The following is a 26210-nucleotide window of genomic DNA, read 5'->3' as shown; positions in this document are numbered from 1 at the left end:
GATGAATAAGACTGGGACTTTTCAGCTTGGAAAAGAGACAACTAAGGGGGGATATGATATAGGTCTATAAAAGCATGACTGGTGTGAAGAAAGTAAATAAGGAAGTGTTATATAATCCTTCTCATAACACAAGAACTAGGGGTCACCAAATGAAATCAATAGGCAACAGGTTTAAAACAAACAAAAGGAAGTATTTCGTCACACAACGCACAGTCAACCCATGGAACTCCTTGCCAGAGGATGTTGTGAGGGCCAAGACTATAACACGGTTCAAAAAAGAACTAGATAAATTCATGGAGGATAGGTCCATCAATTAGCCAGGATGGGTAGGGATGGTGTCCCTAGCCTTTGTTTGCCAGAAGCTTGGAATGGGCAACAGGGAATGGATCACTTGATGATTACCTGTTCTGCTCATTCCTTCTGGGGCACCTGGCATTGGTCACTGTCAGAAGACAGGGTACTGGGCTAACTGGATATTTGGTCTGATCCAGTGTGGCCATTATGTTCTAGCATGTAATTTTTAGGGCTTTTTTATGAAACTGCACAAACAGATATTCCTTCATGTGGCTTCACCTTGACACTCAAATGGGTCATAAGCATGGTTGGAACATTTAGATTCATTCAGACCTCTGAAGCTTGAGTTAATGCAGTAACTGATAGCAGTAGTAGATGCTGCTGTAAATCTGACTGTTGACTCTGCATTCGAGTCTGGAAGCTTCCTCCTCGATGCTGCCCGGTACCCAGTAGGGAGAGCACTGAAAGCATAGGAGAGAGAGTCTTCCTGCTCTCAGTTCTTGTGCCAAGTGAAACAGCAGCCGGGAGCAGCAACCGCGGCAATAGTTCTGCTCAGCACCTGCAGCCCTAGGATTGAGCATGCTAATTACAGACAGAAATGTCAAAGAAAGTAGCTAGTAAATGTAGCTAGTATTTAGCAAACTCTAACAAATCTCTACTGAGATTGTGCAAACAGATTTTCAGAGACTCATAACTTGGCAAGTTTTGGGTGTTTTCCACAGGAAAGTTCGGCTTCTCAACAAAACAGTTATCAGTGTCTTCCTCCCCACCCCCAAATATCTCTGAACTATTTCTGGTGAAACTCGCCAACAAACTTCAGCCTGATGCAGGCACCCAACATAGAAAATTTCAGCCTGAATAATTAAAGTTGGGCAAAGTCATATGTAACTCTAAACAGGGTTTTATAATGGGACAATATTATCAGCTCTGCCCATAATAAAGAGCATTAAACACAGTGCTTCTACACATTACATTCGGGATTCCATGATGCAATTTTTTTTTTTTCATTTAAAAAATAAACTGTTATGAAGATTTCCTACAACAGCTGTTCTACTAGTTTTAAAATACCACACTTAGTAAGCACTAAAACCACAATAATTATGCCATTTGGAATAGTTTGGTGCAGCAATCTTGAGAACTGACTCATCCAACATAGTTTTTGTTTTATTGCACACAGTAATAACACCAGGATGATCCTTCAAGTCACTTTTATCTTTTATAGGACTTTCATAAGAAGAAATATGTAAATCTTTCTCAAAAGACTTAATAAAGGTCTGTCACTTATGCCCTCTTAGAGCTTTGTATCATCAGAATAGAATTATCTTTTGTAGCTTCAGAACAATAAATATGATAATAATACTGTATTATGAAGTACTGGTAACATTTTGTAAAAATTTTTTTCCCTAATTTCAAATTTCCCTGTCTGTCACATGCCTGGAGATTTTCCATTTTGTGTTTCACATGGCTCTTCAACCATATTCATTTATAGGATTATAAAATGACAAATAATTGACTTGACAATGTAGTTAAATAAGGTGGCTTAAAAAACAACTCCTAATCACCACTATTTTCCCACTTTGCCTCCCATACAACCATAGCATAAAAATTTTAAAAATCTTTACACTGCATCCAACCAGTCTCAGCAGGAGACTTCTACCACCACCACTCTACCCATCTTCCCTCTGGCTTCATTTGTCACCAAGACATTAACAAAAATCTCAGACAACACGTTTGGTTTGGGTGTTAGGTAAATTTAGACTGAGTGAGAATGCCCTTCTTTCCACATCAGGATGGTCATTTTATATCATTTTCAGTTTTTTGTGTTTGGAAGTCTCAAATTAGAATATGCAGTTTCCCTCAGAACAGTGAACCATGCCCACTGGGAGCTGGGGAGGAGAGGGAGGTGTGCCTGCGGACGGTCAACGTCAGCAAAATGTCTCATGGCCTGCAATCAGATTACCCCGATAGGCTGCATGCGGCCCACGGGCCGCAGGTTGCCCACCACTGGCCTAGGGTCTTGGATAGGTGTCTATTATTTTTTAACTCTGAAATAGATAAATACAACTAATAGACTCACTGACACATACCACCTATCTACCTTGGCTGCTGGTACCCTGAACTGGATCCTATAAAGCCACTGCAATTTTTTTTTCTTTTACCACAAAATTCACTTCTGTGTCAGGTTATCCCTCTGATTTTGAGTAGCCTTACGGATACTACTCATGTGAATGGAGTTAATCACATGGATAAACGTTTGCATGACTGGGGCCAAATGTGCATATCCAATGATATATCACTGTTGTACCCCCCATTTTGCAATCTCCCTTCCCAATATTTATTGTTATCCTTTGCAGTGTTACATCTAATTTAGAATGTCTGCTCTTAGAGAATGTCATTTTATTTGTCTATAATGCTCTATTATATGCGTTCATGGTACTGTATATTGTTTAATAATAATTAAGGAAATGTATAGCTTTAAACAATCTAGTACATCTCTAAACAAATGTGTGTTATCAATTAATAACAAATGTGCAACTTTAAAGACTTTTTTTTTTAAGTGCAATGTACCAATGGGTATAGTCACATACTTGTGTGGTTTCAAAACAAGAAAGCTAGTGTACTTTAAAAATATAAAGCATTTGGTGTCTCAGTAATGATAGGTAATTTTATGAACCACAAAACCCAAATACACTCAGAACTTTACTTATTCATCATGTCAGGTAACTGTTCAATACACAAATTGCTTGAAGTTCAGCTTTAAAGTGTTCTGAGATTTTAATTGTTTTTTGCCTCTCTCTTTCGCATGACAGCATCACTCCCCTAGCAAATGCCTATAGCAACACTTTGCAAAAACCAGAATCCATGTCACTGCGTCCCTTAATAATGTCCCATAGGCATGGTTACTTGTTCTACAAGCTTAGCTGAAAACCTCAAGAGTCTCTGGACCATCTGGGCACAAAACCCAGACAAAGACAAATAAAAAATCAGCACCAAAACCGCTGTAAACAAAACACAATCAAAACTTCCAGTATTGCTTACTTTAAAAAAATACAACACATTCCCTTTAAGATAAGGCTTACTATTTATTCCTGTATCTTAATCCATCTTCTGAGTCATTGTTTCGTACACAGTTTGATTTCCTGAAGCTGGAGATGTGGTAGTAATTGCTTACCTGACTCACAGGCAAATGTCTTTGATGTCTCATCATGAAAAATAATTGCCACTGCATGCTTCTTTGTCTCTCTAGGCAGTCTGGTTATGTTTTTGATGTTGTGAAGCTCAGTTACCTTGAAGTGAAGAGAAACGTATTTTAGACCAGTGTATAAATAGTACAGAACACTCACCCCAGATGTTCAGTTTTCACTACAATCACCACATTGTCGGATCACCATCTGAATTCATTTTCTTGTAGCTGAGAAACAATATACAAGTGAGTCAAGTTAACAGCTGTAGAATTGTCTACAGAATTTATCTTCTGTCAAAAATGTGTGGTCTTATTTTTTTTTCATTTTATGAGAATGTGCATGAAAAAGTATTAACCTATTCTTTTTCATTTAGACTGGCTTTGCACTCTCCCTATAATACAACAAACTTGTGTGAATATACAAATTAGCAAATCTGTTGCAGAATTTGTAGCAAGTATGTCACTGTTAAAGAAATAGCAGTATCTTATTAGCCAAGGGAAGCAGCCAATTCATTGTGCCAATTAATACCATACACCTTCATATTGACACTGTGTCATTTATCTTTAAAGTGAAATTGGCAGTTCCAGTGCCGTCCTTGTCAGAACTAGAAAGTCATGATTCTAACTTTAACTGTATTGAGAAGGTCCAGGAAAAATTTAGCTAGAAGAAATTAGCCATAACATAAAAAATTAATTGTATACAAAATGCAATATTTATTTCCTCATCCTTCAAGACATATGGATAGTTTCAATTAGCACTAAATGGGAGAAAAATACCCAGAAAAATACGAGTACTACTAGTACTGCCTATTAAATAGTACTTCCCATTACAAGGCCCTGATAGTAGCTCCTCATAACTTTGTGAAACTTTAACTGTTTGGGCTGAAATTTTGCAGGCCAGGTGTCTCCCTCATGCTGAATTGTTCTGAAAAATTTCAGTCAAAACAGTTCAGCTATTTATAAAAAAGATTCTAAGGGTTTTACCCATAACAACAAAATTCTGGAGGCCTTTTCTATGGACAGTTCTAGCACTCAGATTCAGGGACTAGAAATTTGGCAGGGGGATGACCTCTATGTCACCAATGGGCCTTTTGCTGTCCCCATGAAAATCTGCCCAAATTTGGCCAATTTATAAGCATTTGAAAAAACTCCCCTTTGCACATGCTCAGTAGAGACTTCAGGGATTTTAGCTGCTAAATTCTCACAAATTTCTATTCACGCTGAGTATGTTCCAGCCCAGGGCTACAAAGGACCTTCCCTATACTTGCTTGTTTGGGTTGCTATGGGCTGTGAGGGTCTGGACTCCAGAGCTGAGAGCAGGGAATTTGTCTCATGAAAGCAACAAAACCCCTACTCCCAATACCCAGAATGCAGAGATCAAAAGATTACATGATCACATACTATATATTCCACAAGACCCCTGCCTCAGGGCACAGGATGGACAGTGCTCATTGAATAAACAGCTATTCAATATTTTGTTTTATCTTCATTGTTCAACATGTGGCCCTAAATATTATGTACTGCACACTGCTCTGAAGACAGAATTGTTTATTTCCTCACAGTTTTTTTTTTATGGCACTCATCACCATTGTATCGGAGTACTTCATAAACAATTCATTTAATATTCACAATACTTCCGCACCTCCGTGAGGTGAGGGGATGGTATTATCCTATTTTACAAATGGGAGCTGAGGCACATAGAGATTACGGTCAAAAGTATCCACTAATCTCAATTAGTGACACCTGTTGCCTCCAGAGAAGCTCCGCAAAGAAGGAAGGGGGAAAAATTCATTAATTAATGGTGGGAGGGTTGGAAGCCCAGAATCCAATAACTGAAGGGCAGGAAGATGCCAGAATTTAATAAATGTAGGGGAACCCAAAATTAATTCACTAGAAGATAGGAGGGGGCAGAAACTCCCAGGCTCATTAATTAGGAAGAGGATTTAGGGCTCAGAAATCATGTGTTTGTTTGAGTGGAGGGAGCCCAAATTAACTAACTGAGGTGTAGGTTAGTTCTCAGCGTTCGTTTATTGGGGGAGTTCAGAATCTATTAAATTATTTATTATCAGCAATCCATGGACAGAGGGGTAGGGAAATAGGTTTCACCCATACTCTGAGTCCCTCTCAACTTCACCATAGGGCACTTGGATGTCAGTGATGCGTAGAAAACCCCCACACTCTGGCACCAGGACTATGGCCAAAATACAGGTGGGAGGAGCATTTGAGAGGAGTAGCTTTCTCTCTTCCCAGACTTCTCAAAACCCCAGCCAAGCTAGTGATGTGGTTATTTATTGGTGGGGGATTGAAGATGTAAATTAAACAGATGTAGCTTTGGAAGATTTGTAGCCTTGGAAGTGTGAAATCTCAGATACTTTTCACTACGGCTAGCAAAGTTGGGCCCATACTTTTAAAGGTATTTAGGTACCTCAGGATGCAGATATGTGGCTAGTGAGTTTTTTCAAAGATGCCTAACTGTCATTGACTAAAGATTAGGTGTTCAGAATCTAAATAGATAATCAACACTATAACATGCAAGAAATATAGATGACCCTAATTAAATGGGGAAAAGCATATGAAGAGGGTGTTGGATGTATTTGCATAAATGGTTGTGAGAACAACATTCAGAAAAACCCAGTACAATACCCACTAAATTAACAACGGAAGGTTTCTCTCTCTCTGGAGCAGGAGGAAAGGAAATATTAGATAATAATCTTCAAAAGCTTTGAATGGTGACAAGATGTCATAAACTGTATCAAGAACGCTTTAAACAACTCTTCAGCCAGAGGTCTGAGCTATTCTAGTTAGTGATTTTTTCCTTTATCACTTGAGGATTAAAGATTATCAAAATGATCCTGCAGTAAATAGTTCCTGAGCTGCCACTGATTAAAAAAAAAAAAAAAAAAGATAAAAAATACTCCAATCTGGGCACCTAAACTACATAAGAATTGACAGTAACTCAAATTTTATTCAGAGGCTACTATCAACAAAACTGGGGAGACATATTTAGCCATCCATACAGAAGCAAAAGATTCTACTAGTCCCTCATACTAATCAGTATATTAGATTACATCATGCAATAAATAATTGTATTAAAATACATCAGCAGTACATTTTCTACTGAAAAATCAGGATCAGTCACACACAGAGTAGCATTCAATATGGCCAGTTGGAAGTAAGCAGGGAGTGAGTCCTTCTGTTTCACTTACTGGGAAGAAATGCACTGCCTTGATTTTCATGGGAGTCAGATACAAACCTTGGGAGCAGGGCAATACACACCTGTTTGCTTTACTCACAGTCTAAAGACACCAAAACTTCAGTGGGACAACACACATAAGTACAATGAAAAACATTTAATCCTTAAATGGGAGACCATTTTCTGCCACATTCTCTTTGTCCTTTTCTATGTGCTATGACCAGCACTGAGCTGCCATGGTTCTCCAGATTTTCAATAGACTGTTTGTAAAGTTCCTTGTTTTGGTGGGTCAAGTACAGCTGCATGAAATTCACATTTTGTTTCATGCGATTTTGATTCCTAAAATGTTGTGGGCTCCCTGCCACTCATATTGGTTGTACATGGCGGAGGGGTAATTCTTTGTTGAATAATGCATAATTTCATGTAGAAAATATGCTTATTTTTTCCATAAAAGTCATTAAATTTTCTATGGAAATGGGCCTATTCTCAACACCGTAAGAAAATATTTAGAGTTGTTTTGCATTTAATTACAACTGTTTCCCCTGTATAGACTTCTGTTGTTAGAAACCTCTCAAGGTTTAGAGCCTGTTCTCAGGATTTTTCTTGGTCAATAGAAATAGAACTCTAGTACTGCATTTTTTTAAATGGCTACTTCTTTTGCCACTAACGAGACATTGCCTACTTGAACTCCAGCCATTTCCTGAAAGTGGAGTTACAATTACTTTCAGTTACTCCCAACTGCTCCTGAGCCCTCCTAACGACATTTGTGGTTTTCAAGTCACACATTTTCATTTTTTAAAAGTATTTCTCACCCATTCCGGTATGATATGCCCACACAAATATCAGGGCAAATTGACCAAAAGGCTACACAAGTGAAACTGACTACTGAGAAATAGTGAAAAATAGACCATACTCAAAGTACTGCCAAGTGCATAAAATGAACAAAACTGGAAAAAAAATAGTCAAGATGTTTGCTTTCATTAATCTTTTACTTATACCAATCTCAGACAAAACTGTCCTGTTAACTGATGCAAAAAGAATCACCTGAGCAATGGTGGTGGAGCCTTCCCAAAAGTGGGTGGGTCCCCGCCCCCTCCGTGGCTCCACCCCACCCCTTCCGCCCAAGGCCCCACCCCCGGCCAAGCCGGAGCAGGCTGGGAGCCACGGACCCTCCACCTGCCTGGAGTAGGGGGGCCAAGAACATCTCCCAGCCCTTGTCCACACTCAGCAGGCCCCCTGCTCAGGGTTTGTGGCTCCTGCACAGCTTTCCCCAACCTGGCTCTGGCCAGGGGATGGGGCCTCGGAGCCGCAGCCTGTCCATGGTAACAGCTGCGCTGCATGGCCAGGCAGCTGTGGGGAGCCATGATGTGACCCTCCACCTTCCCTGTGTGAGGGGTCCTGGGGGCAGGGATACGGGCTGCTCTCTTCCCTTCCCTTCAGCCCTGGCAGGTGGAGGGTCCGCGGTGCCCCATGCTGCCCAGGCTCCCTGGCTGGTCTCCAGGTGCCGGCCTGGCTGGGTAGGCGGGATGGCTCATGGCAAAAAGTGGACGGGCCAGGCCTGTCCGCTGGCAAAAAGTGGGAGGACCATGGCTCCTCCAGTTCCAGCACCCTTGCACCTTATAAAAGAAAATAATCCAGTTTTCACATCATTTTGCTTCTGGCATTTTAGCAACTCCCTCTGTTCATAATGGGCCAGGTCCTCAGCCCTCTTATAACAATGCAAAAAGGGATAGAAAATTGTCTTTAAAAGCCTGCTAGGGATTATCCTTATATAAGGGAATCACTGATTTGCAGAAAGCTAGCATTGCTAGCTCTTCATCAACTGCTCCTGTCAGCTCAACTTGTACTGAGGACCAGATAAATTCATGACTGCTCCTAGCATCAAAATGTGGAAAGCTAATAGAAAGCAACTTACGCCTCTGTATTCAAGTGTGCTAAGTACAAGATCTTAAGTATCTAGTTGTGCTTGTGTCCACACTTAAATTTGTCTTCCACTGCTGTAAGTGGCCTATTTACCAACATAGTAATATCACCTCCCCAAGCAGCATTGAGCCAAGGTCAAGGTATGGAGATCAACACAGCAGATATGTAGACACTGTGTTACCTGTGCCAACCCTAACAGTCATCCAGCAGCTGTCCCACAATACCCAACACTGACTGCTGTGGTCACCATTGTGAACTCTACTGCCCAGGGATTATGGAGACTGGAAGCCACCCCTCTCCTTTAAAAACCCACAAATTTTGTAAATTCCTTTTCCTGATTTCCTGTCTAGCAGCTCTCCATTGTTGCGTGCAACTGCCCAGCTGACCATGCCAGCTACATGCTCCAGACACACTCCAGCCTGGAGTAGACAAGAGATATTGGATCTCTTGGGCCTGTGGGGAGAAGAGGCTATGCAAGCACAGCTATGGACCTGCCATGGAAATGTGGATATCTACAAGCAGATTGCTCAGCCTGCCCCTGTGGTTCCTGACTATTTTCTGTGGCTTGACCATGGGTCTCAGGTCCTGGTTCCAGACTATGGCTTGACCCCACCCCTTCAGCTCTGGACCCAGGTTATTGACTGTGGCTCGACTTCCTTCTCCAGTCCATCTATGGACATGACAGTCTGCCCCTGGTCCCTGACACCCCCTCTCATGAAAACTCCTCTTTCTCATCCTTGTGTGTGCCTGAGCGCAATTATATTTCTCAAAATATGCAATGTTGTTGTAGTTCTGTTGGTCCCAGGACAATAGAGAGATGTGGGTGAGATAATATCTTTTATTGGACCAACTTCTTGTGTCTCTCACCAACAGATTTTGGTTCAGTAATAGATATTACCTCACCCAACTTGGTCTCTTTCAGATTTCTCAATGGCTTTCATTCCAAGGCCTAGCTGTGAAGTCTTGCTTTTACTTCAGATTGTTTTTTCCCCACTGTCATAACTATAAAGGGATGGGTAACAGCTGTCCTGTGTACAGTACTATAAAATCCCTCCTGGCCAGAGACTCCAAAATCCTTTTCCCTGTAAAGGGTTAAGAAGCTCAGGTAACCTGGCTGGCATCTGACCCAAAGGACCAATAAGGGGACAAGATACTTTCAAATCTTGGGGGGGGGAGGCTTTTGTTTGTGCTCTTTGTTTGGGAGTTCGTTCGCTCTTGGGACTGAGAGGGACCAGACATCAATCCAGGTTCTCCCCATCTTTCTAAATAAGTCTCTCATATTTCAAACTTGTAAGTAAAAAGCCAGGCAAGGCATCTCAGTTTTACTTTGTTTTTCTCAACTTGTAAATGTACCTTTTACTAGAGTGTTTATCTTTGTTTGCTATACTTTGAACCTGAGGCTAGAGGGAGGTCCTCCGAGCTCTTTAAGTTTGATTACCCTGTAAAGTTATTTTCCATACTGATTTTACAGAGATGATTTTTACCTTTTTCTTTAATTAAAAGCCTTCTTTTTAAGAACCTGATTGATTTTTCCTTGTTTTTAGATCCAAGGAGGTTGGATCTGTATTCACCAGGAGTTGGTGGGAGGAAGGAGGGGAATGGTTAATTTCTCCTTGTTTTAAGATCCAAGGGGTTTGGATCTGTATTCACCAGGGAATTGGTGAAAGGTTTCTCAAGGCTTCCCAGGGAAGGGAATTAGCTTTAAGATGGTGACAGCGGACCAGAGCTAAGCTGGTAGTTAAGCTTAGAAGTTTTCATGCAGGCCCCCACATTTGTGCCCTAAAGTTCAAAGTGGGAATACAGCCTTGACACCCACTCTATCTGCCAGACCATCTAAGAGAATGCCCTTGTGATGGTTGCTCCATTGTTTGGCAATTAGACCAATTCAGCCCTAATAGCATGCAATCACTGGTCTTATGATTATAAATGGAGGGGGGAGTGTGTTGAAACAATGCTCCTCCTGACATTCCAACCTGTCATCTCAGAAATCCTATAATACATTTTGGGATATAGACAAATATATATTAACAAGCACTCCCACATTCATCAAAAGGTAGCTCTGCCACATTCAAGTTGTTCAACTGAATGGTCTTTCCTAGCCTCATTGACTACGAATCTGTGAAAAAAAATACATGGTAAAAAATAAAGCTTTTGCTTTGCTGTTCAACGGACACTCAGGATCACAGTCATCAGGACACTGGTTTTCCTATGACTATGACAAAAACTTAATATTAAGAGTATTTTCCTTACATTGTAAATCAAAATCATGAGTTGGCCCCCTTCAGAAAGCTGGCACAATTACTCCTATCCCTAGTGAAAAGAATGTCGACTGTCCAGCCTAATGCAAAGTCAAACTACTCTATCCCCAAAATGTTGTTGTTGATGTTTAGAATGGGTAATTTTGTTTGAGTGATCAGTCACTATGATCCTATATTGGTACTCCACTACATATTAGTGTACAAGTTAACACTACTGACGATTTTTCTATTAAGGCATTATCTATTTCACAGTAATATGGCCCTTGTTTCTGCAGCACTGACTAATCTCTATTATGTCTAGTGCTGTTTCTGCTTCTAGAATCTTGTTCTTTTCCAAGCCAGGTCTCTGATGCAATGTCTCACAATGCTGTCCAAGGACCAATTTCAGATGGTCTATAGAGCTATTTCTGTTACAGAGATTAAACATATGGAAGTCTGGAAATTCTTGATAGCATAACCTAGCATTCTTTATGCAGAGATGATGTGTAACTCTTGATAGTGGGGGGATGGCACAATTTAAAGGTTCGGCCACCCCTGAACAGCTTGAGTCATGGCCCGCCCTAGGCAGATCCCCCTTACCCTCACTCTCTACTCCCAGAAAGCAGCAGCCCTTCCCTGCAGCGCCCAGCTATTGCTCCTGCCTCTCCCCGCGGGGCACAGCTCATAGTTTGCTCATCCTCCGAGGTCACTTACCTGGCTCAGCTCCACCAGCTGCTGTGCAGGGCTGGCTCTGAGTCAACAAGAAACCCATGCATGGGAGTTGGCCAGCCCTAGCCCCACCCCAAGCCCTTGAAAGCTGCGTGGTTTCCAGTTGTGGCTTCCAAGGCTCTCCGTCTCTCCCCCAACCCCCGCAGCCAGGGGCTCTTGCGCATTAGCCACTCCATGGCCCTGGTTAAATCCCCCCCAGGTCTCTGTGCGAGACCCAAACAAACATCGGGGCAGGTGCCCAGCCTCACGGGCCCCTGCAAGCCTCTGGCAAGTGTGGCATTTGCCTTCCACGTGCAGCCCTGTTGATATGGCTGGAGGGTCACTGTGGGTCAGCACCAGGGAGACACAGGGAAAAGGGGGACAGCTCGCTATTGCTGGCATCTCTGTTTTGAAATAAACTACTGTGCACTCACGTATTTAGAACCCACTCCCTTAAAAAAAAATACAAATAAAAATATAAGCCCTGGCAGAAATCTGGGGGAGCACATGGTCTCACCTCTGTCTGTAAGGGTTTCCAAAGGCTTTTTAGACAAACTAACTCCTCCCCCCCATCCAAAAAATACTACACAAGAACAAGCACCTTAAACATCCACTCCATGTCTTCATTGGGTGTGTCTTTGGTATGAATTCAATTGTGATCATATTTGCAGATGACATCTAAATAGGAGAGCTAATAAACCCACAACACAGAACCAAACTGCAGAGTGATATGAGCTTCACCATCCATCCCCTTTAATCTACTATAAAAAAATATATATATTATGCCAAAAAAAAAATCACACAAAAATGGAATTAACAACATACATTCTTAACTTCACCATTCAGTTGCACTGTTTTTGGTTACACCTACTTTGTTTATATCTCTGCATAAAGTAAATTTTTCAGGACAGGTGCTTTGTTATTATGGTGATGGGGGATATATAGGTAAATAGATGGATCAATACACTGATAGTCTTCATATCTGTCTGTGAAGCACAGAACATATTGTTAATACTGTATTAATAATCGTAATTAATAATAGAGCTCTGGGGGCTACAGGCATCAATAAGAGATTTGATTATAATAAATGTAAAATCCTACATACCAGGAGATGCAGTGAATTGCACAGATACAAAATGGGATGACTAACTAATAGCTGAACCAATCACACTGAAATGAGTTCATTTTCATTTTGCCTACTTAATACTCTACTAAAATTACTTTCTTATTCAACCAGGTTATACTGTGGAATTGAGATTTACAGGGGAGCGGAGGAAGGTCCACATTAATACATGTCTTAATATATGCCTTGCAAAGTTACAAAAGGGATCAGCTGCACTATTCATTTATGCAAATAAATCTTGTCTGTGTATATAACTCACATCCAGGAACATGATTCTAAAATGATATATTTAAACAGCTCACTGCTCCACAGTGCAGACCTAAATTATAGTCAGAAAATAAATCCCTATGACAAACAAAAACAGATAATTGAAGACATGCAAAAACAATATATAGAACTATAGAAATGAAGACTAAGTGACTTTGAGAAGTTATCAAGTCCAGCACCCTGCATTGAAGCCAAGTAAACCTAGACCATCCCTTACAGTTTTCTGTCCAAGCTGTTCTCAAAAGCCTCCAGTGATGGGGGTTCCACAGCCTCCTTTGGAAGACTATAGTTATAAAGTTTTTTCCTAATATCTAACTTAAATCTCCTTTGCTGTGGTTTAAACCCATTACTTTTTGTCCTGCCTTCAGTGGACATGGAGAACAATTGATCACAGTCTTCTTTATAACTATTCTTAACATGTTTGAAGAAGTTTCAATTTGTGATCCACTATAACCCCCGATCTTTTTCAGCAGTAGTACCACCTAGCTACATATTCCCCATTTTGTAAGATTCCTAAGTGAAGTACTTTGCACTTGTCTTTATTGAATTTTATCTTGTCGATTTCAGACCAATTATCCAATTTGCCAAGATCATTTTAAATTCTAATCCTGTCCTCCAAAGTGCTTGCAATCCCTTCCAGCTTGGTGTCATCTGCAGACGTTATAAGCCCTCTCTTCACTCCATTATCCAAGTCATTCATGAAAATATTGAATAGACTGGATCCAGAACTGACCCATGTGGGATCCTACTAGGTACCCTCCCAGTTTGACAGTGAACCACTGATAACTACTCTTTGAGTATGGTCTTTCAACCAGTTGTGCACCCACCTTATAGTAATTTCATTTAGACCACTTTTCCCTAGTATCATCAGAGGAAATTGAAAAACATCAAACATTTTATTCTTAGGCATGTCCTGTTTGAATAATCCTAAAAATATGTACTTCCTCATATCTGGAAGTAGGACAGGGAATGTTCTTGAGAGTCCTTATACCTCACAGTATTTACGTTGCACAGATTCTGGAAATTGCCTGGGTGGAAGGAAAGGTCTGAACTGACATGAATGGATTTCTATTTTCTAGCATGCCACTAGCTTCCTGTCACTACATTTCTATTAACAACAACAACAGAAGTAGAGGAAAAGGACTGCAAAATGTAACTGTTCATCCTTTTCTTTCTGAATAATGGCCCACATGCTACCATCTGCTGTGCAATACAAGCACATAATGACATGAAGAAGGGACAGCCAATGGAATGACAAAGGGCAGCAGCTCTGCTGCATTCTTACTTGGGCCCCAGACACTACAGAAGTCACTCACTCCAGAAGGGACAACACTGCAGGAAATGGAAGGAGTAACTGCTAGATATACCGTGATCCAAACAGAAAATTACATAGTGCTTGAGTCAGCAGTAGATCCCTTTACGTGACTGAATCCTACTGACACCAAGTGGAGGTTGTGCTGGAGTTGCATAGCTTTGTGGCTCTAAAGGAGGCCATGCGGTCATTGAGACGCAAGGAGACCCAGAAAATGCAGAAGTCCGGGTTTACAGGGGGATGTGTCCCCCAGATCTGTGAGTATTTGTGGAAGCTGAACTCAACTGATATGGACAGCAAATCCTGCCCTGTTAACCAGAACAATTAGGATGAAATGCATTTTCCTAGCTCCAGTGCAGCTTTTTAATGGAGAAGGGTACAGCATGTGTCCAAGCACAGATATGGAAGGCTGAAGAACAAGCTTGAACAAAAAAATATTAAAAAATCTGGATACTGCAAAATCTTTTAGAGGGGGAAGTGACAAAACTGAACGGAGAACAAGAGAACAGATAAGACAACACAGAATTAGATGAGGAAGGTTGAAGAGTGTATCAACAAAGTAACTGTGAAGGAAGAAGAACAGAATAGAGGAATGAGAGAAAATGTAAACTAAGACCAGAGCGTACTGACTGAGAACACAGTTCTTTTCACCCCTGAAGGTGGATTTCCCCCACAACAGGGCAGGCAGTAGTGCCAGTAACGCCATCCTCCAGGAGTTCTGCCAGGGAGACACATAGTGGCCTCTACCCTTGCTCCCCAGGGCATGCCTCCAGCCACTCCGCCTGAAGAGAAAGGCTTGAAAGTAGTGCCAGTAACGCCATCCTCCAGGAGTTCTGCCAGGCCCAACATAGGCGGCCTCCATCCTGGCGAGCTCACATAACAGGAAGGTGACTCAAGCGTCATGAATGGAAAAGGTGGATGAGAGAGAGACTAGCCTGAAATAAGTGCGAAAGAATAAACATACAAAACGTAGAGAAGGTACAGTCAAGAAAGGTCACTACAAGAAAATGAAAATTTGACAGGAGAAAATATGCACAGCTCAGAAAATGAACATTCTATTATTTCTTATTGCCTTTTGATTTTAAATTTGATCTTTTAAAACAACTGAAACATTCTGTAGATCAAAATTCATCAGTTATTTTTGAGAATGCAATCTTTATTATTTTAAATTTTGAACTGAATGAAAAATAAATAAAAATCTTTCATTTATCCTTAGGATTTAAATAATTTTAAAAAACCTAGAAATTGTATTTATCATTTGAACCGTAAAACTGATTGACCTTCACCTTCAACAGAGCATCATCATCATCATTAAACTGACTCCTGGGAAATTCACCCTGCCGCACCCTGTCATCATAGGATGCAAAACCTGTCCAGCTACCAAACAAATCCATTCCAGAATTCTTTTGTCTTGTTTCCATGAAATCTAATTATTAAAAAAAAAAAAAAAGCCAGCATTTGATGGGGGCGGGGGGGGGGGGGGTTTGCTATATATTTCACAACATATATTAAGTGCTCCACAGTATCTACAAGTTGGGACTACCAAATCTGCTTGATCATTGCAAATTATTCATGTAGACTGGCATTCATTAGGTAATAAGGCAGAGCCCTCATCACAGCAAGTTATTTCACTTTGTCTCTTGAAGTACACTACTATAATGCTTCCAGAACTGAACAACTGCTGCGTAATCCGTAAAATCAGCCAGCCCACTGGGGTTACAGTGCTCCCAGTCAATCGTCAGCAGTTGTAAAATGGAGTTTAAAGCCTCATTGTGATCTCTCTTATTTTAATCACCAATTATTATTTTTATAGCTACTGGAAAAGAATTGCCTTTATACTTCAAAACAATACCTTGTATCATGCAGACAAAGATAAATCAACTGTAATATAAAAAAACCCAACCTCCACGATTCCCCCCATATATTTTCCAAACTGTACCATTCATTTTAATTCACAAATTGAATATCATAGAACAATCATCTTGGTGCATGATTAAAATATAAAAACCTCAGGGAGAATTGAAAGTTTGGAAATGTTTTAAATAAGGCATAATTTGGTTAAAAGAACCTCGCAATTTAGAATCCAAATTTAGATTTGAAAAATAAATTAGTTTTGAGGATGTGGGGAAGAGGGAGTTTAAAACAAAACCAAATATGAATAGCAAACATCTCATTATCTTCATTCCAAATTTCAATAAAGTTGTTTTCTAAAACGGATCAGTCCCCTGATGTGATGGGAACGCAAATACAATAGCATTGTGCTTTTGTCTGAGAAACAGAAATGGAGAACTGATCATTTTAGTGTAATCATCCAAGCAGACAATAATACATGAACTTCATAAATGGTGAAATTATTTCACCTTTAATAATATATTTAGATTACTACTGTATGACAATACTGGTAGAGTATGCCAGTCAGCTTCCATCTTTCATCCATCATAATGCTCTCCAATAGTTCATTTGGGTCGAAACTTTTCATAATTGATCTGAATCCAAACGTGATTTTTTTTCCCCTAAAAGATGTGTGAAATTTCAGTTTGAGTAAAATCAAAAGTAAATATACTTTTCCAACTTTTAAATGTTGCTCCTGGTTTAATAAAAACGACACCATTATCAGAACTCCAGATCTGTCACTAACAGCTGTTTATTAAGTTTGAAGTTACTTTAGAACAAATTGTGTCTAAAAATTCACTTGTGTATGTATAGCAGAATATTTTCATTAGGGTTTAACAACGTAATAGTTTTTGGAACTACTGAACTGCTAAATTCTGCTCCTTAAAATGACATAAATCCAGACACACAGTTTCCTTCAGTAGAAGTAGGTGTTGAACTCTGCACAGATGAACTTGTGAAATCATGCAATGGTCAGAGCATAAGTCTGATTTACCCCATTTTAAATAAAGTGAGAATTTGCCCCAATGATTTTTAAAGTTTTTCATCAGACAAATTAAAATGAGACACATATGTGTATATTGTGTTGGACAGGCATAGCTTTAACTGACTCCTGCAAAATTCAGGTGTACAAAATTCAGGGCATAATTTTCAACCACAATTTAAGTCTCTGAGTTGGTCAAGGCACTCCATGTAGGTAGACTACTGATCCTGCATGTAGTGTCACTGACTTCAAAAGGATGCTGTCTATGTGGAGCTCATTGAGGAATCAGGGCCTAGCATCTAGCACTGATGTGTCTCCTCAGACAAATAAATTAAGAGATTTGGGGCCTGATTCAGCAAATCACTTAAGCATGTATTTAACTATAAGCACAAATAGTTCTATGCACTTAAATTAATCATGCACATAAATCTTTGCAGGATTGGTGGCCTTATAAAATACATTGTGATAAATACAAATAAGGCTAACATTTTCAAACCATGTAGACCAGCCCTTAAGTGAACACTTAGTTGGTGGCAAGCTGGGGTGTAAATCAAGCCCTCATTAGCCTGCTGCAGATTAAGTGTCCATGTGAACCCTGCTGCCACACAATAAAAGTTTTTTAGTGAAATTTGATCTACCCTCTTTGAAAGGAAAGTAAATTAAAGTGCACTATGGAACATTTAGTGTGCAGCAGCAGAGTTCACAGGGACATTAAGTGCACAGCAGGCCAGGGCAGGATAGATTTGCACCCCAGCTTGCTGCAAAGTAAGTGTTCTTGTAGACAAGCCCTAAGCAATATGAGAGATTTTGGCTATATCTAGTCTAACCACAGTGAGAACCATGATAATGTGAACTACGTACCTTTTAGTTCACACCAACAGTGTCCACTCAGGCCAGGAATAGAGTGCAACACATTGTTGTGGTCTGCAGTTCACACTCTGCAATACAGTGACAATGCACTTAGGACTAGGTCCACACTACACAACATAGCTACCATCTCTGGGGGAGATGAATTAACTACGCTGCCAGGAAGCTCTCCTGTCGGCTTAGTAGCATCTTCACTAAAGTGCTACAGCAGGGCAGCTGCACCACTGTAGCATTGTACATGAAGACAAGCCCAAGAATCTTTTTACTCTAAATGCAAAGGCAACCAATATATGCATTTACAACCATTATAGTTGCTATGTACAAGAAATTAATCATATTATATTACTTGTGGAATTCCCTATAGTATATACGAAAACTACAACAGTTAATTAGGTAAAAGATATAAAAGGTTTTTATATCAAGCATTTTACATTACAATATAAGAAGCAGCACAAAGAAGTTAAAAATATTCTGCCTTTCAGAATTCTGTACTAATTTCATTCAGAAATTGTCTGAAAAAGAGGATATTCTGTATTAGAAACCCAAAAGATACTGAGACATGGGGCTGCTGAGAAAGGAAGCACATGGTAGTTTGAGAAAAATGAATGAAAGACTCTGGAATGAAAGTACAACCCTTTGTCTGGGATTTCTGCATATTTTTAATTTGACATTTCTAGTATTTATTCTTCTAGAACTTCTTTTTATTGTTTCTATTGCATCTGCTTTCAAAATTAAATGAAATTTAGTAGCTGATTATATGAAAATTCTTTTAGCTTAATTGTCGTTGGGGGTACATTTGTTTAGAATATCTGTTATGACAATTATCTACAGCTACATTTTCAACCCTAATGCATTTTTAATAGCATTCTTCATCAGCCAGTGATTTGAATTTCAAATTTCCTTCTATGAAGTAGTAAAAATTAGAGACAGAATTTCTATAGCAATATTCATAATAAATTGTTCTTTTTTATTTACTCTAGAAGGACTCTCTTGCAGTAAACATACAAAATGCTTGAATGAGCCTTTTAATACGCATAAGGCTTGTTATATTTAGTCTCTCTTTACTACCACAGAGAGTGAAAGTGACAATAAATCTAAATGTCTTCCCCAGCATCATATTCAACCTTAATATGTTTGGATGTGATGTTTGTACCTGTTTGCTATTAAGGACATTTCTTGTTCTCGTTCCCATTTGAGAAACCTACACTCATTCCATGATTCACCTAACAAAATGCAATGTAGCTTTAAAGGGGGTCATACATGCTTAAAAAACAAAATTACCTTACTAGTGTTACTGATAGTATGTTAGATGGTTAAGTTTGAAATAGTTCAAATTTGCTTTTTCCTATTTATGCTGTTCACTTCTCCTACTTAGATAATAACAGAGTAGTTAATTACTTTAATCTGTTATACACTTTAAAAAAACAAACAAACAAAAAACAACTCTATGGTAAAAGAATGTTATGGTTGCAAAGTCAAGCATCCCAAAGCTAGGAAATACTAGAATTAAGGTTACCTCTGCAAGTTTTATTCATACCCTTGTGCATATGCATTATGATACAGTCTTTATTACTTGATCACATTCTATTTTTTTCCATAGGACCCCTGCCTTATTCCGTGCACATGATGGACAGGGCTCAGTGAATGAGCAGTTATTCAATATTTATGCTCATTGTTCAATGTGTGGACTATGCCTTAAACCCTGCCCCAAAGAAAGAATTATTAATTTCTCCATGGGCTTTTCTATGCTGCTCATCAATAACAGTAACTGAATGCTTCACAGTCAATCTTCATATCACATCTCTGGTAAGGTGAAGGGTTGGGAATATCCCTATTTTACAGATAAGGAGCAGAGGCAAAGAGAGACTGAGATCAAAATTTGTCCATTAACTTGGATGCCTGATTTGAGACACATAGTACCTGACTTTTCAGCATACTTACCATTAGACAGTACTTTATATGTTCAAAGCAAAGATCCCATTGACTTTAGTTGCGCCGCACTCCAGCAAATTAGACCCTGTGGTCCCAAGTCAGGCACCCAGAAAACAAGTCACACATAATTAGTGATACCTGTGAAAAGTTTAGGTTAAAAATTGCTTGAATGGAACTTTGTGGGAGGGGCAGAGATAGGATCTAATTCTCCAGGGCAGTATTCAATTGCCTTAACAATCTTTTCTCTTCATGCAATAATTCCATTTCATTCATTACACATCCTTCAAATTGTGCAAAAAATGATTAAAGGGTCTTAAAGATAACAGCCTATTTAGTACAAAAGCCAGCTAATCACGACTATGATCGTATTGCTCTTTTTTTTTTTTTTTAAGAAATTCCTCTGACTATATAAAAATCAGATACAGTAGTTTGGCCACCTAGGCCATCTGACTTGTTATTATTGAGACTTAATTGTTTTATATGAAAGCACTTGGTGAGACAACTTTTCTTTTCTGTATACATTTTTTTTATCTAACTGTCCTGTCTACCTTACAATTAATTCAAAACAAAATCCCCAATCCTTCAAACAATTCCACACAAGAGTAGATAATGGACTACACATGTGTATTCATGTGCAACATTTGGGCCTAAATTTGTAAGAGTTCAGTCAGGTCCCTACTCTTCAGTCAGTATGTTAGAATGGTGCTTTCTCAATTACACTGTAGAGGGGAGAAAACAATTGTATTGCTTTAATACACTCTTAGTTGAAGGGGATTTCATTGTGTTAGTTTATATTCTGCCCTTTGATGTACTGAAACGCTATTAACAGCTTTATTACTGCACAGTTCCAATTATATTTTGTAATTTGCTTTTTGGTACACAGAATGCCTGTTTTGAACAATGACATTATTCAGATAGCTGTATATTTAAAAGGGGCTGATAATTACTGTAAATTTTACGGTTTGGTGTGCAGAACACTCAGTATATTAAGTTATTCTGCAAACGATTACTCATTTAAATGAGGTTCACTTTAATCAGTTACCACTTCCAAGGCAGCTATCTCCTGACTAATATATATTTTCATCTTCCCACAACCTCTAAATAAACTTAGTAAAGATGGTTTCTCATCTCACAGGTTAACTACAACATTTTCAAAACACAGGACTAAAGTGGGGGGGGGAGGGGAAGAAGCAGGTGAGATTTTCAAGAGTGCTTAAGACCCATTTTCAATAATGACTTACGCCCAGATTTTTAAAAGCATTTAGGCATTGCAATGCTCAGCATTGCAACACCTAAGTGTCATTTCCAAAAATAAATTAGGCACTTAAGGCTAGATTTTTAAAAGGTCTTTAGGTGCCAAATCGCCATTGTAAACAAAATTCTGGTGCCTAAATACATTTGAGAATCTCCCTTTTAAACTCCTAAATCAGATAGGGGTTGCAGCATTTAGCATGGCAATACCCAATACCTTTACAAATCTGGGCCTGAGTCACTACTGAAAAGAGTCAAATCCTAGTGAGGAAAAATAAAAGGGTGCAAACTCTGGCAAATCAGTTGTGACAGTACAAGAAAGAATTTGAACAGCAAATAGCCAAAGACACAAAAACTAACAGCAAAAGTACATGAGCAGCAGGAATCCTGCCAAACAGTCATTGGAGCCACAGGCAAGAGAGGCGCTGAAGGAGCATGCAGGGAAAACAAGGTTGTTGCAGAGAAGCTAAATGAATTCTTTGTATTAGTCTTCATTATAGAAGATATGAGGAGATCCCCACACCTGAGTCAATATTTTTTAGGTGACAAATCTGAATAGCTGTCCCAGATTGAAGTATTAATAGAGGACAATTTGGAACAAATTGATAAATTAAATAGTAATAAGTCACCAGGACCAGATGGTATTCACTGAAGAGTTCTGAACTTAGGAACTCAAATATGAAGCTAGAATCATAGAATATCAGGGTTGGAAGGGACCTCAGCTAATCCAACCCTCTGCTCAAACTAGGACCAATCCCCAGACAGATTTTTGCCCCAGATCCCTAAATGACCCCCTTGAGAATTGAACTCACAACCCTAGGTTTAGGAGACCAATGCTCAAACCACTGAGCTATCTCTCCCCCCCCCCCCCCAGGGAAAAGGGTCAGAATAAATGGTCATTTTTCACAATGGAAAGAGGTAAATAGTGGGGTACCCCAAGGATCTGTACAGAAAGCTGTGCTCTTCCACATATTCATACATGAGCTGGAAAAAAGGTTGAACAGAGAAGTGGCAAAATTTGCAGATGATACAAAAATACTCAACATGGGTAAGTCCAAAGCTGACTTGAAAAAGTTACAAAGTGATCACACAAAACTGGGTGACAAAATGGCAGATGGTATCAGAGGGGTAGCCGTGTTAGTCTGGATCTGTAAAAGCAGCAAAGAGTCCTGTGGCATCTTATAGACTAACAGACGTATTGGAGCATGAGCTTTCGTCGGTGAATACCCGCTTGGACAGATGCATGACGTCATAGGGTGCCACAGGACACTAGTCTATAAGGTGCCACAGGACTCTTTGCTGCTTTTACAAAATGGCAGATGAAATTCAATGCTGATAAATGCAAAGTAATTTACATTGGAAAAAAATTTCAACTACACATACAAAATGATAGTTTAAATTAGCTGTTAGCACTCAAGAAAGTCATCATGGAGTCATTGTGGATAGTTCTCTGCAGTTCAGTGACAGTCAAAAAAACGAACGATGTTATGAACTACTAGGAAAGGGACAGATAATAAAACAGAAAATACCATAATGCCACAATATATATGCATTGTACTGAATACTGTGTGCAGTTCTGGTTGCCCCATCTCAAAAAAGATACATTAGCATTAGAATAGGTGCAGAGGAGGTCAACAAAAATGATTAGCTTCCATTAGAGGAGAGATTCAAAGATTGGGACTGTTCAGCTTGGAAAAGAGACAACTGGGGGGGGGGGTATGATAGAGGTCTATTAAATCATGAATAGTGTGGAGAAAGTGAATAGGGAAATGTTGTTTACCCCTTCACATAACCACAAGAACTAGGGGTCACCCAATGAAATTAATTGGCAGCAAATTTAAAATAAACATAACAAAGTACTTCTTCACATAATGCAGTCAATCTGTGGTTCTCGTTGCCACAAGATATTGTGACGGCGAAAAGTATAACTGGGTTCAACAAAGAATTAGATAAGTTTTGGGAAGATAGGCCCATCAATGATGTTAGCCAAGGCAGTCAGGAATGCAATCCCATGCTCTGGGAATCCATAAACCTCCAACTGTCAGAAGCTGGGCCTGGCCAAGAGAAGATGGATCATTCAGAATTGCTCTGTTCTGTTCATTCCCTCTGAAGCATCTGGCATGAGCCACTGTCAGAAGACAGGATGCTGGGATAGATGGACCATTGATCTAATCCAGTATGGCCATTCTTATGTTCTTAGGCACTTTTGAAAACTTTACTCAGGAGTTGAAGTTTCCACAACCTTAGTAAACTTCAGAGGAACATTTTGAAAACCACAGATGCATCTGAATAAGTCTATCAGCCTAAGAATTAAAAGGTTTATAAAAGTAATCATCATATTAATGGCTCTTTAGAGATATTTGTTTAGGAATTTCAAAAAACAATCAACCACGTTTTCAAAAAAAAATATTTAGACAATTATCTTTCTATATTTGTGATGCTATTGTTTATGGTGGATCAGCATTACTGTAAGAAATCTCTCTTTGGATAGTGTCCAAAATAATTATTTTGGAGATGAAACTTTATGAAGTTTGGTCAAGATTTTCAAAACTGATCAGTGATTAGAAATGGAGACAACTTAAAGGGACTTAATCTTTAAAGGGAAGCTATTTAGTTCTCTTTGACAATTCACATTGACAGGTAAAGTGAAAAAAGGACTTGACCAGATGGTATTATTAAGTTCATATTTCAAGGTATGGGCTAACAGGATGGCAACTGTAACAAAACCAACAAGTTAATGATTTGATGGATCCAGAGGTTTTAAGATAAGAAAACATGAGCACTATGCATTAAAACAGTTGAGGAAGACATATCTAGACTTCAAAATGAAAGAGAATTTTCAGGCTTGGATATGAGCCAAAGTTTTTAGGCAAGACTGACGCAATATAGAAAGAGCAAAACCCAGAATTTCCTATCCTTCTTTTGGTGGATATATGTTTAAGCAACTTCCCTCTGAAATTGCAGCCAACCATTGTTATTAATATTCATAATAATCAACAATAATAATAATAATTTCCCAAACTTTTGGGGTTCTAAATGAGGCAGACGTAACTGCTGATTGGCATCAAACATAAGCAACAATATAGTAAAATACTGAAATATTCTGGATATGCCAGTGAAAACAAACTTGACTTGAATATGAATACATTCCAGATTATATGAATGAGATCAGTTATTTGGTAAGTATGTTTAGGGAAGATAGTTAAGTCCCAGGCAGACTGCGAAGAGCAACAAAAAGATCTCTCAAAACTAGGTGACTGGGCAACAAAATGGCAAATGAAATTCATGTTGATAAATGCTAACATTATCCCAAATATACATATAAAATGATGGGTTCTAAATTAGCTGTTAACACTCAAGAAAGAGATCTTGGAGTCATTATGGATAGTTCTCTGAAAACATCCACTCAATGTACAGCAGCAGTCAAAACAGCGAACAGAATGTTGGGCATCATTAAGAACGAGATTGATAATAAGACAGAAAATATCATATTGACTATATAAATCCATGGTATGCCCACATCTTGAATACTGCATGCAGATGTGGTCATCCCATCTCAAAAAAGATATTTTTGAATTGGAAAACATTCAGAAAAGGGCAACAAAAATTATTAGGGGTATGGAACGGCTTCCATATGAGGAAAGATTAATCAGACTGGGAGTTTTCTGCTTGGAAAAGAGATGACTAAGGGGGGATATGATTGAGGTCTATAAAATCATGACTGGTGTGGAGAAAGTAAATAAGGAAGTGTTATTTAATCCTTTTCATAACACAAGAACTAGGGGTCACCAAATGAAATTAATAGGCAGCAAGTTTAAAACAAACAAAAGGAAGTATTTCTTCATACAATGCACAGTCAATCTGTGGAACTCTTTCCAGAGGATGTTGTGAAGGCCAAGACTATAACAGGGTTTGAAAAACAACTAGATACATTCATGGAGGATAGGTCCATTAATGGCTATTAGCAAGGATGGGCAGGGATGGTGTCTCTAGCCTCTGTTTGCCAGAAGCTGGGAATGAGCAACAGGGAATAGATCACTTGATGATTACCTGTTCTGTTCATTCCGTCTGGGGCACCTGACATTGGCCACTGTTGGAAGACAGGATACTGGGCTAGATGGACCTGTCCCAGTATGGCTGTTCTTATGTTCTAAAAAGGACGATGGACAGAAGGGAGGTAATTGTGCAAATAGAAAGAGCCTAAAAATGGAGGCCTAAAATTCACATCTTATAACAAACAAACAAAAAATCGCTCAATTTTCACAAATAAATGTTCAAATTACGTCATCTGAGGACAGTACTGATGGTCAAGGGACGATTATAAGAAAAATGCCTTAGGGAATTTAAATTTGTCAGGGAACCACTTGTTCTGAAATACTTCGATATTAACAAAGAGCCTAAAATCAGTGCAAGATCACCTGGACTGGGGACTGTTGTTGTCCAAGACAACTGTCCAGTGGCGAATAGATCCTAAGCACTGATTTAAACACAACAGAAGTATGCTCAGATTAAAAAAGAAATGCTGACAATGTTGTGCATTGTTGGGAGCTGTTTCATAAATATATTAATAGGAAGAAATCAGCTGAGGGATGACATGCCATAAACCACTAAAAACCATATTAAAGAAACCACTGTTCTAAGTACTACCTAAAATTCAGAAAGTGATGAAGAAATTGTGAAAGCTTCCTTAACTGTGAAACATAGGCTTGGTAAGGAGCTCTTTATGCCAGTATGCTTTAAAGAACAACTATAAATATTTACAGCAAGGAACTGCGGGGAAAAGACACTGAAGTAAATATAATTCATGTGCTACCTGTTTTGAAAAAGTTTGGTAAAACCAGCGGAAAAAAATACAAAATGACCTGATTTTACAAGAGATTTAAAGATTAAACCTAGACAGATGACAGACAGGAAAAACAACCACCACCACCACCACCAGTTATCAAGCACAAAAGCATATTGGGACTAGAGATGAAATTTCTGCACAAAGGACATTGTGTCATAATACAATACAGCATGAGTTAAGAAATGCTAAGCATAATCA

General features: G+C 39.1%; 1 protein-coding gene across 2 annotated transcripts in view; it reads right to left on the bottom strand.

The window, feature by feature from the left end:
* The window catches only part of DOK6 (docking protein 6), a 413373-nt gene that overhangs the window by 215432 nt on the left and 171731 nt on the right, over positions 1 to 26210 (bottom strand). For both annotated transcript variants that reach the window (XM_054019382.1, XM_054019381.1), the window contains exon 3: positions 3467 to 3581. In XM_054019382.1, coding sequence (XP_053875357.1) covers positions 3467 to 3581 — 115 coding nt within the window. The remainder of the gene's footprint in view (positions 1 to 3466; positions 3582 to 26210) is intronic.

The sequence above is a fragment of the Malaclemys terrapin genome, chromosome 2 (assembly GCF_027887155.1).
Source record: "Malaclemys terrapin pileata isolate rMalTer1 chromosome 2, rMalTer1.hap1, whole genome shotgun sequence".
In the NCBI taxonomy this organism is placed as follows: domain Eukaryota; kingdom Metazoa; phylum Chordata; order Testudines; family Emydidae; genus Malaclemys; species Malaclemys terrapin.
Note: the sequence above shows the minus strand (reverse complement) of the source record. Positions and strands in the feature narration are given on the sequence as shown.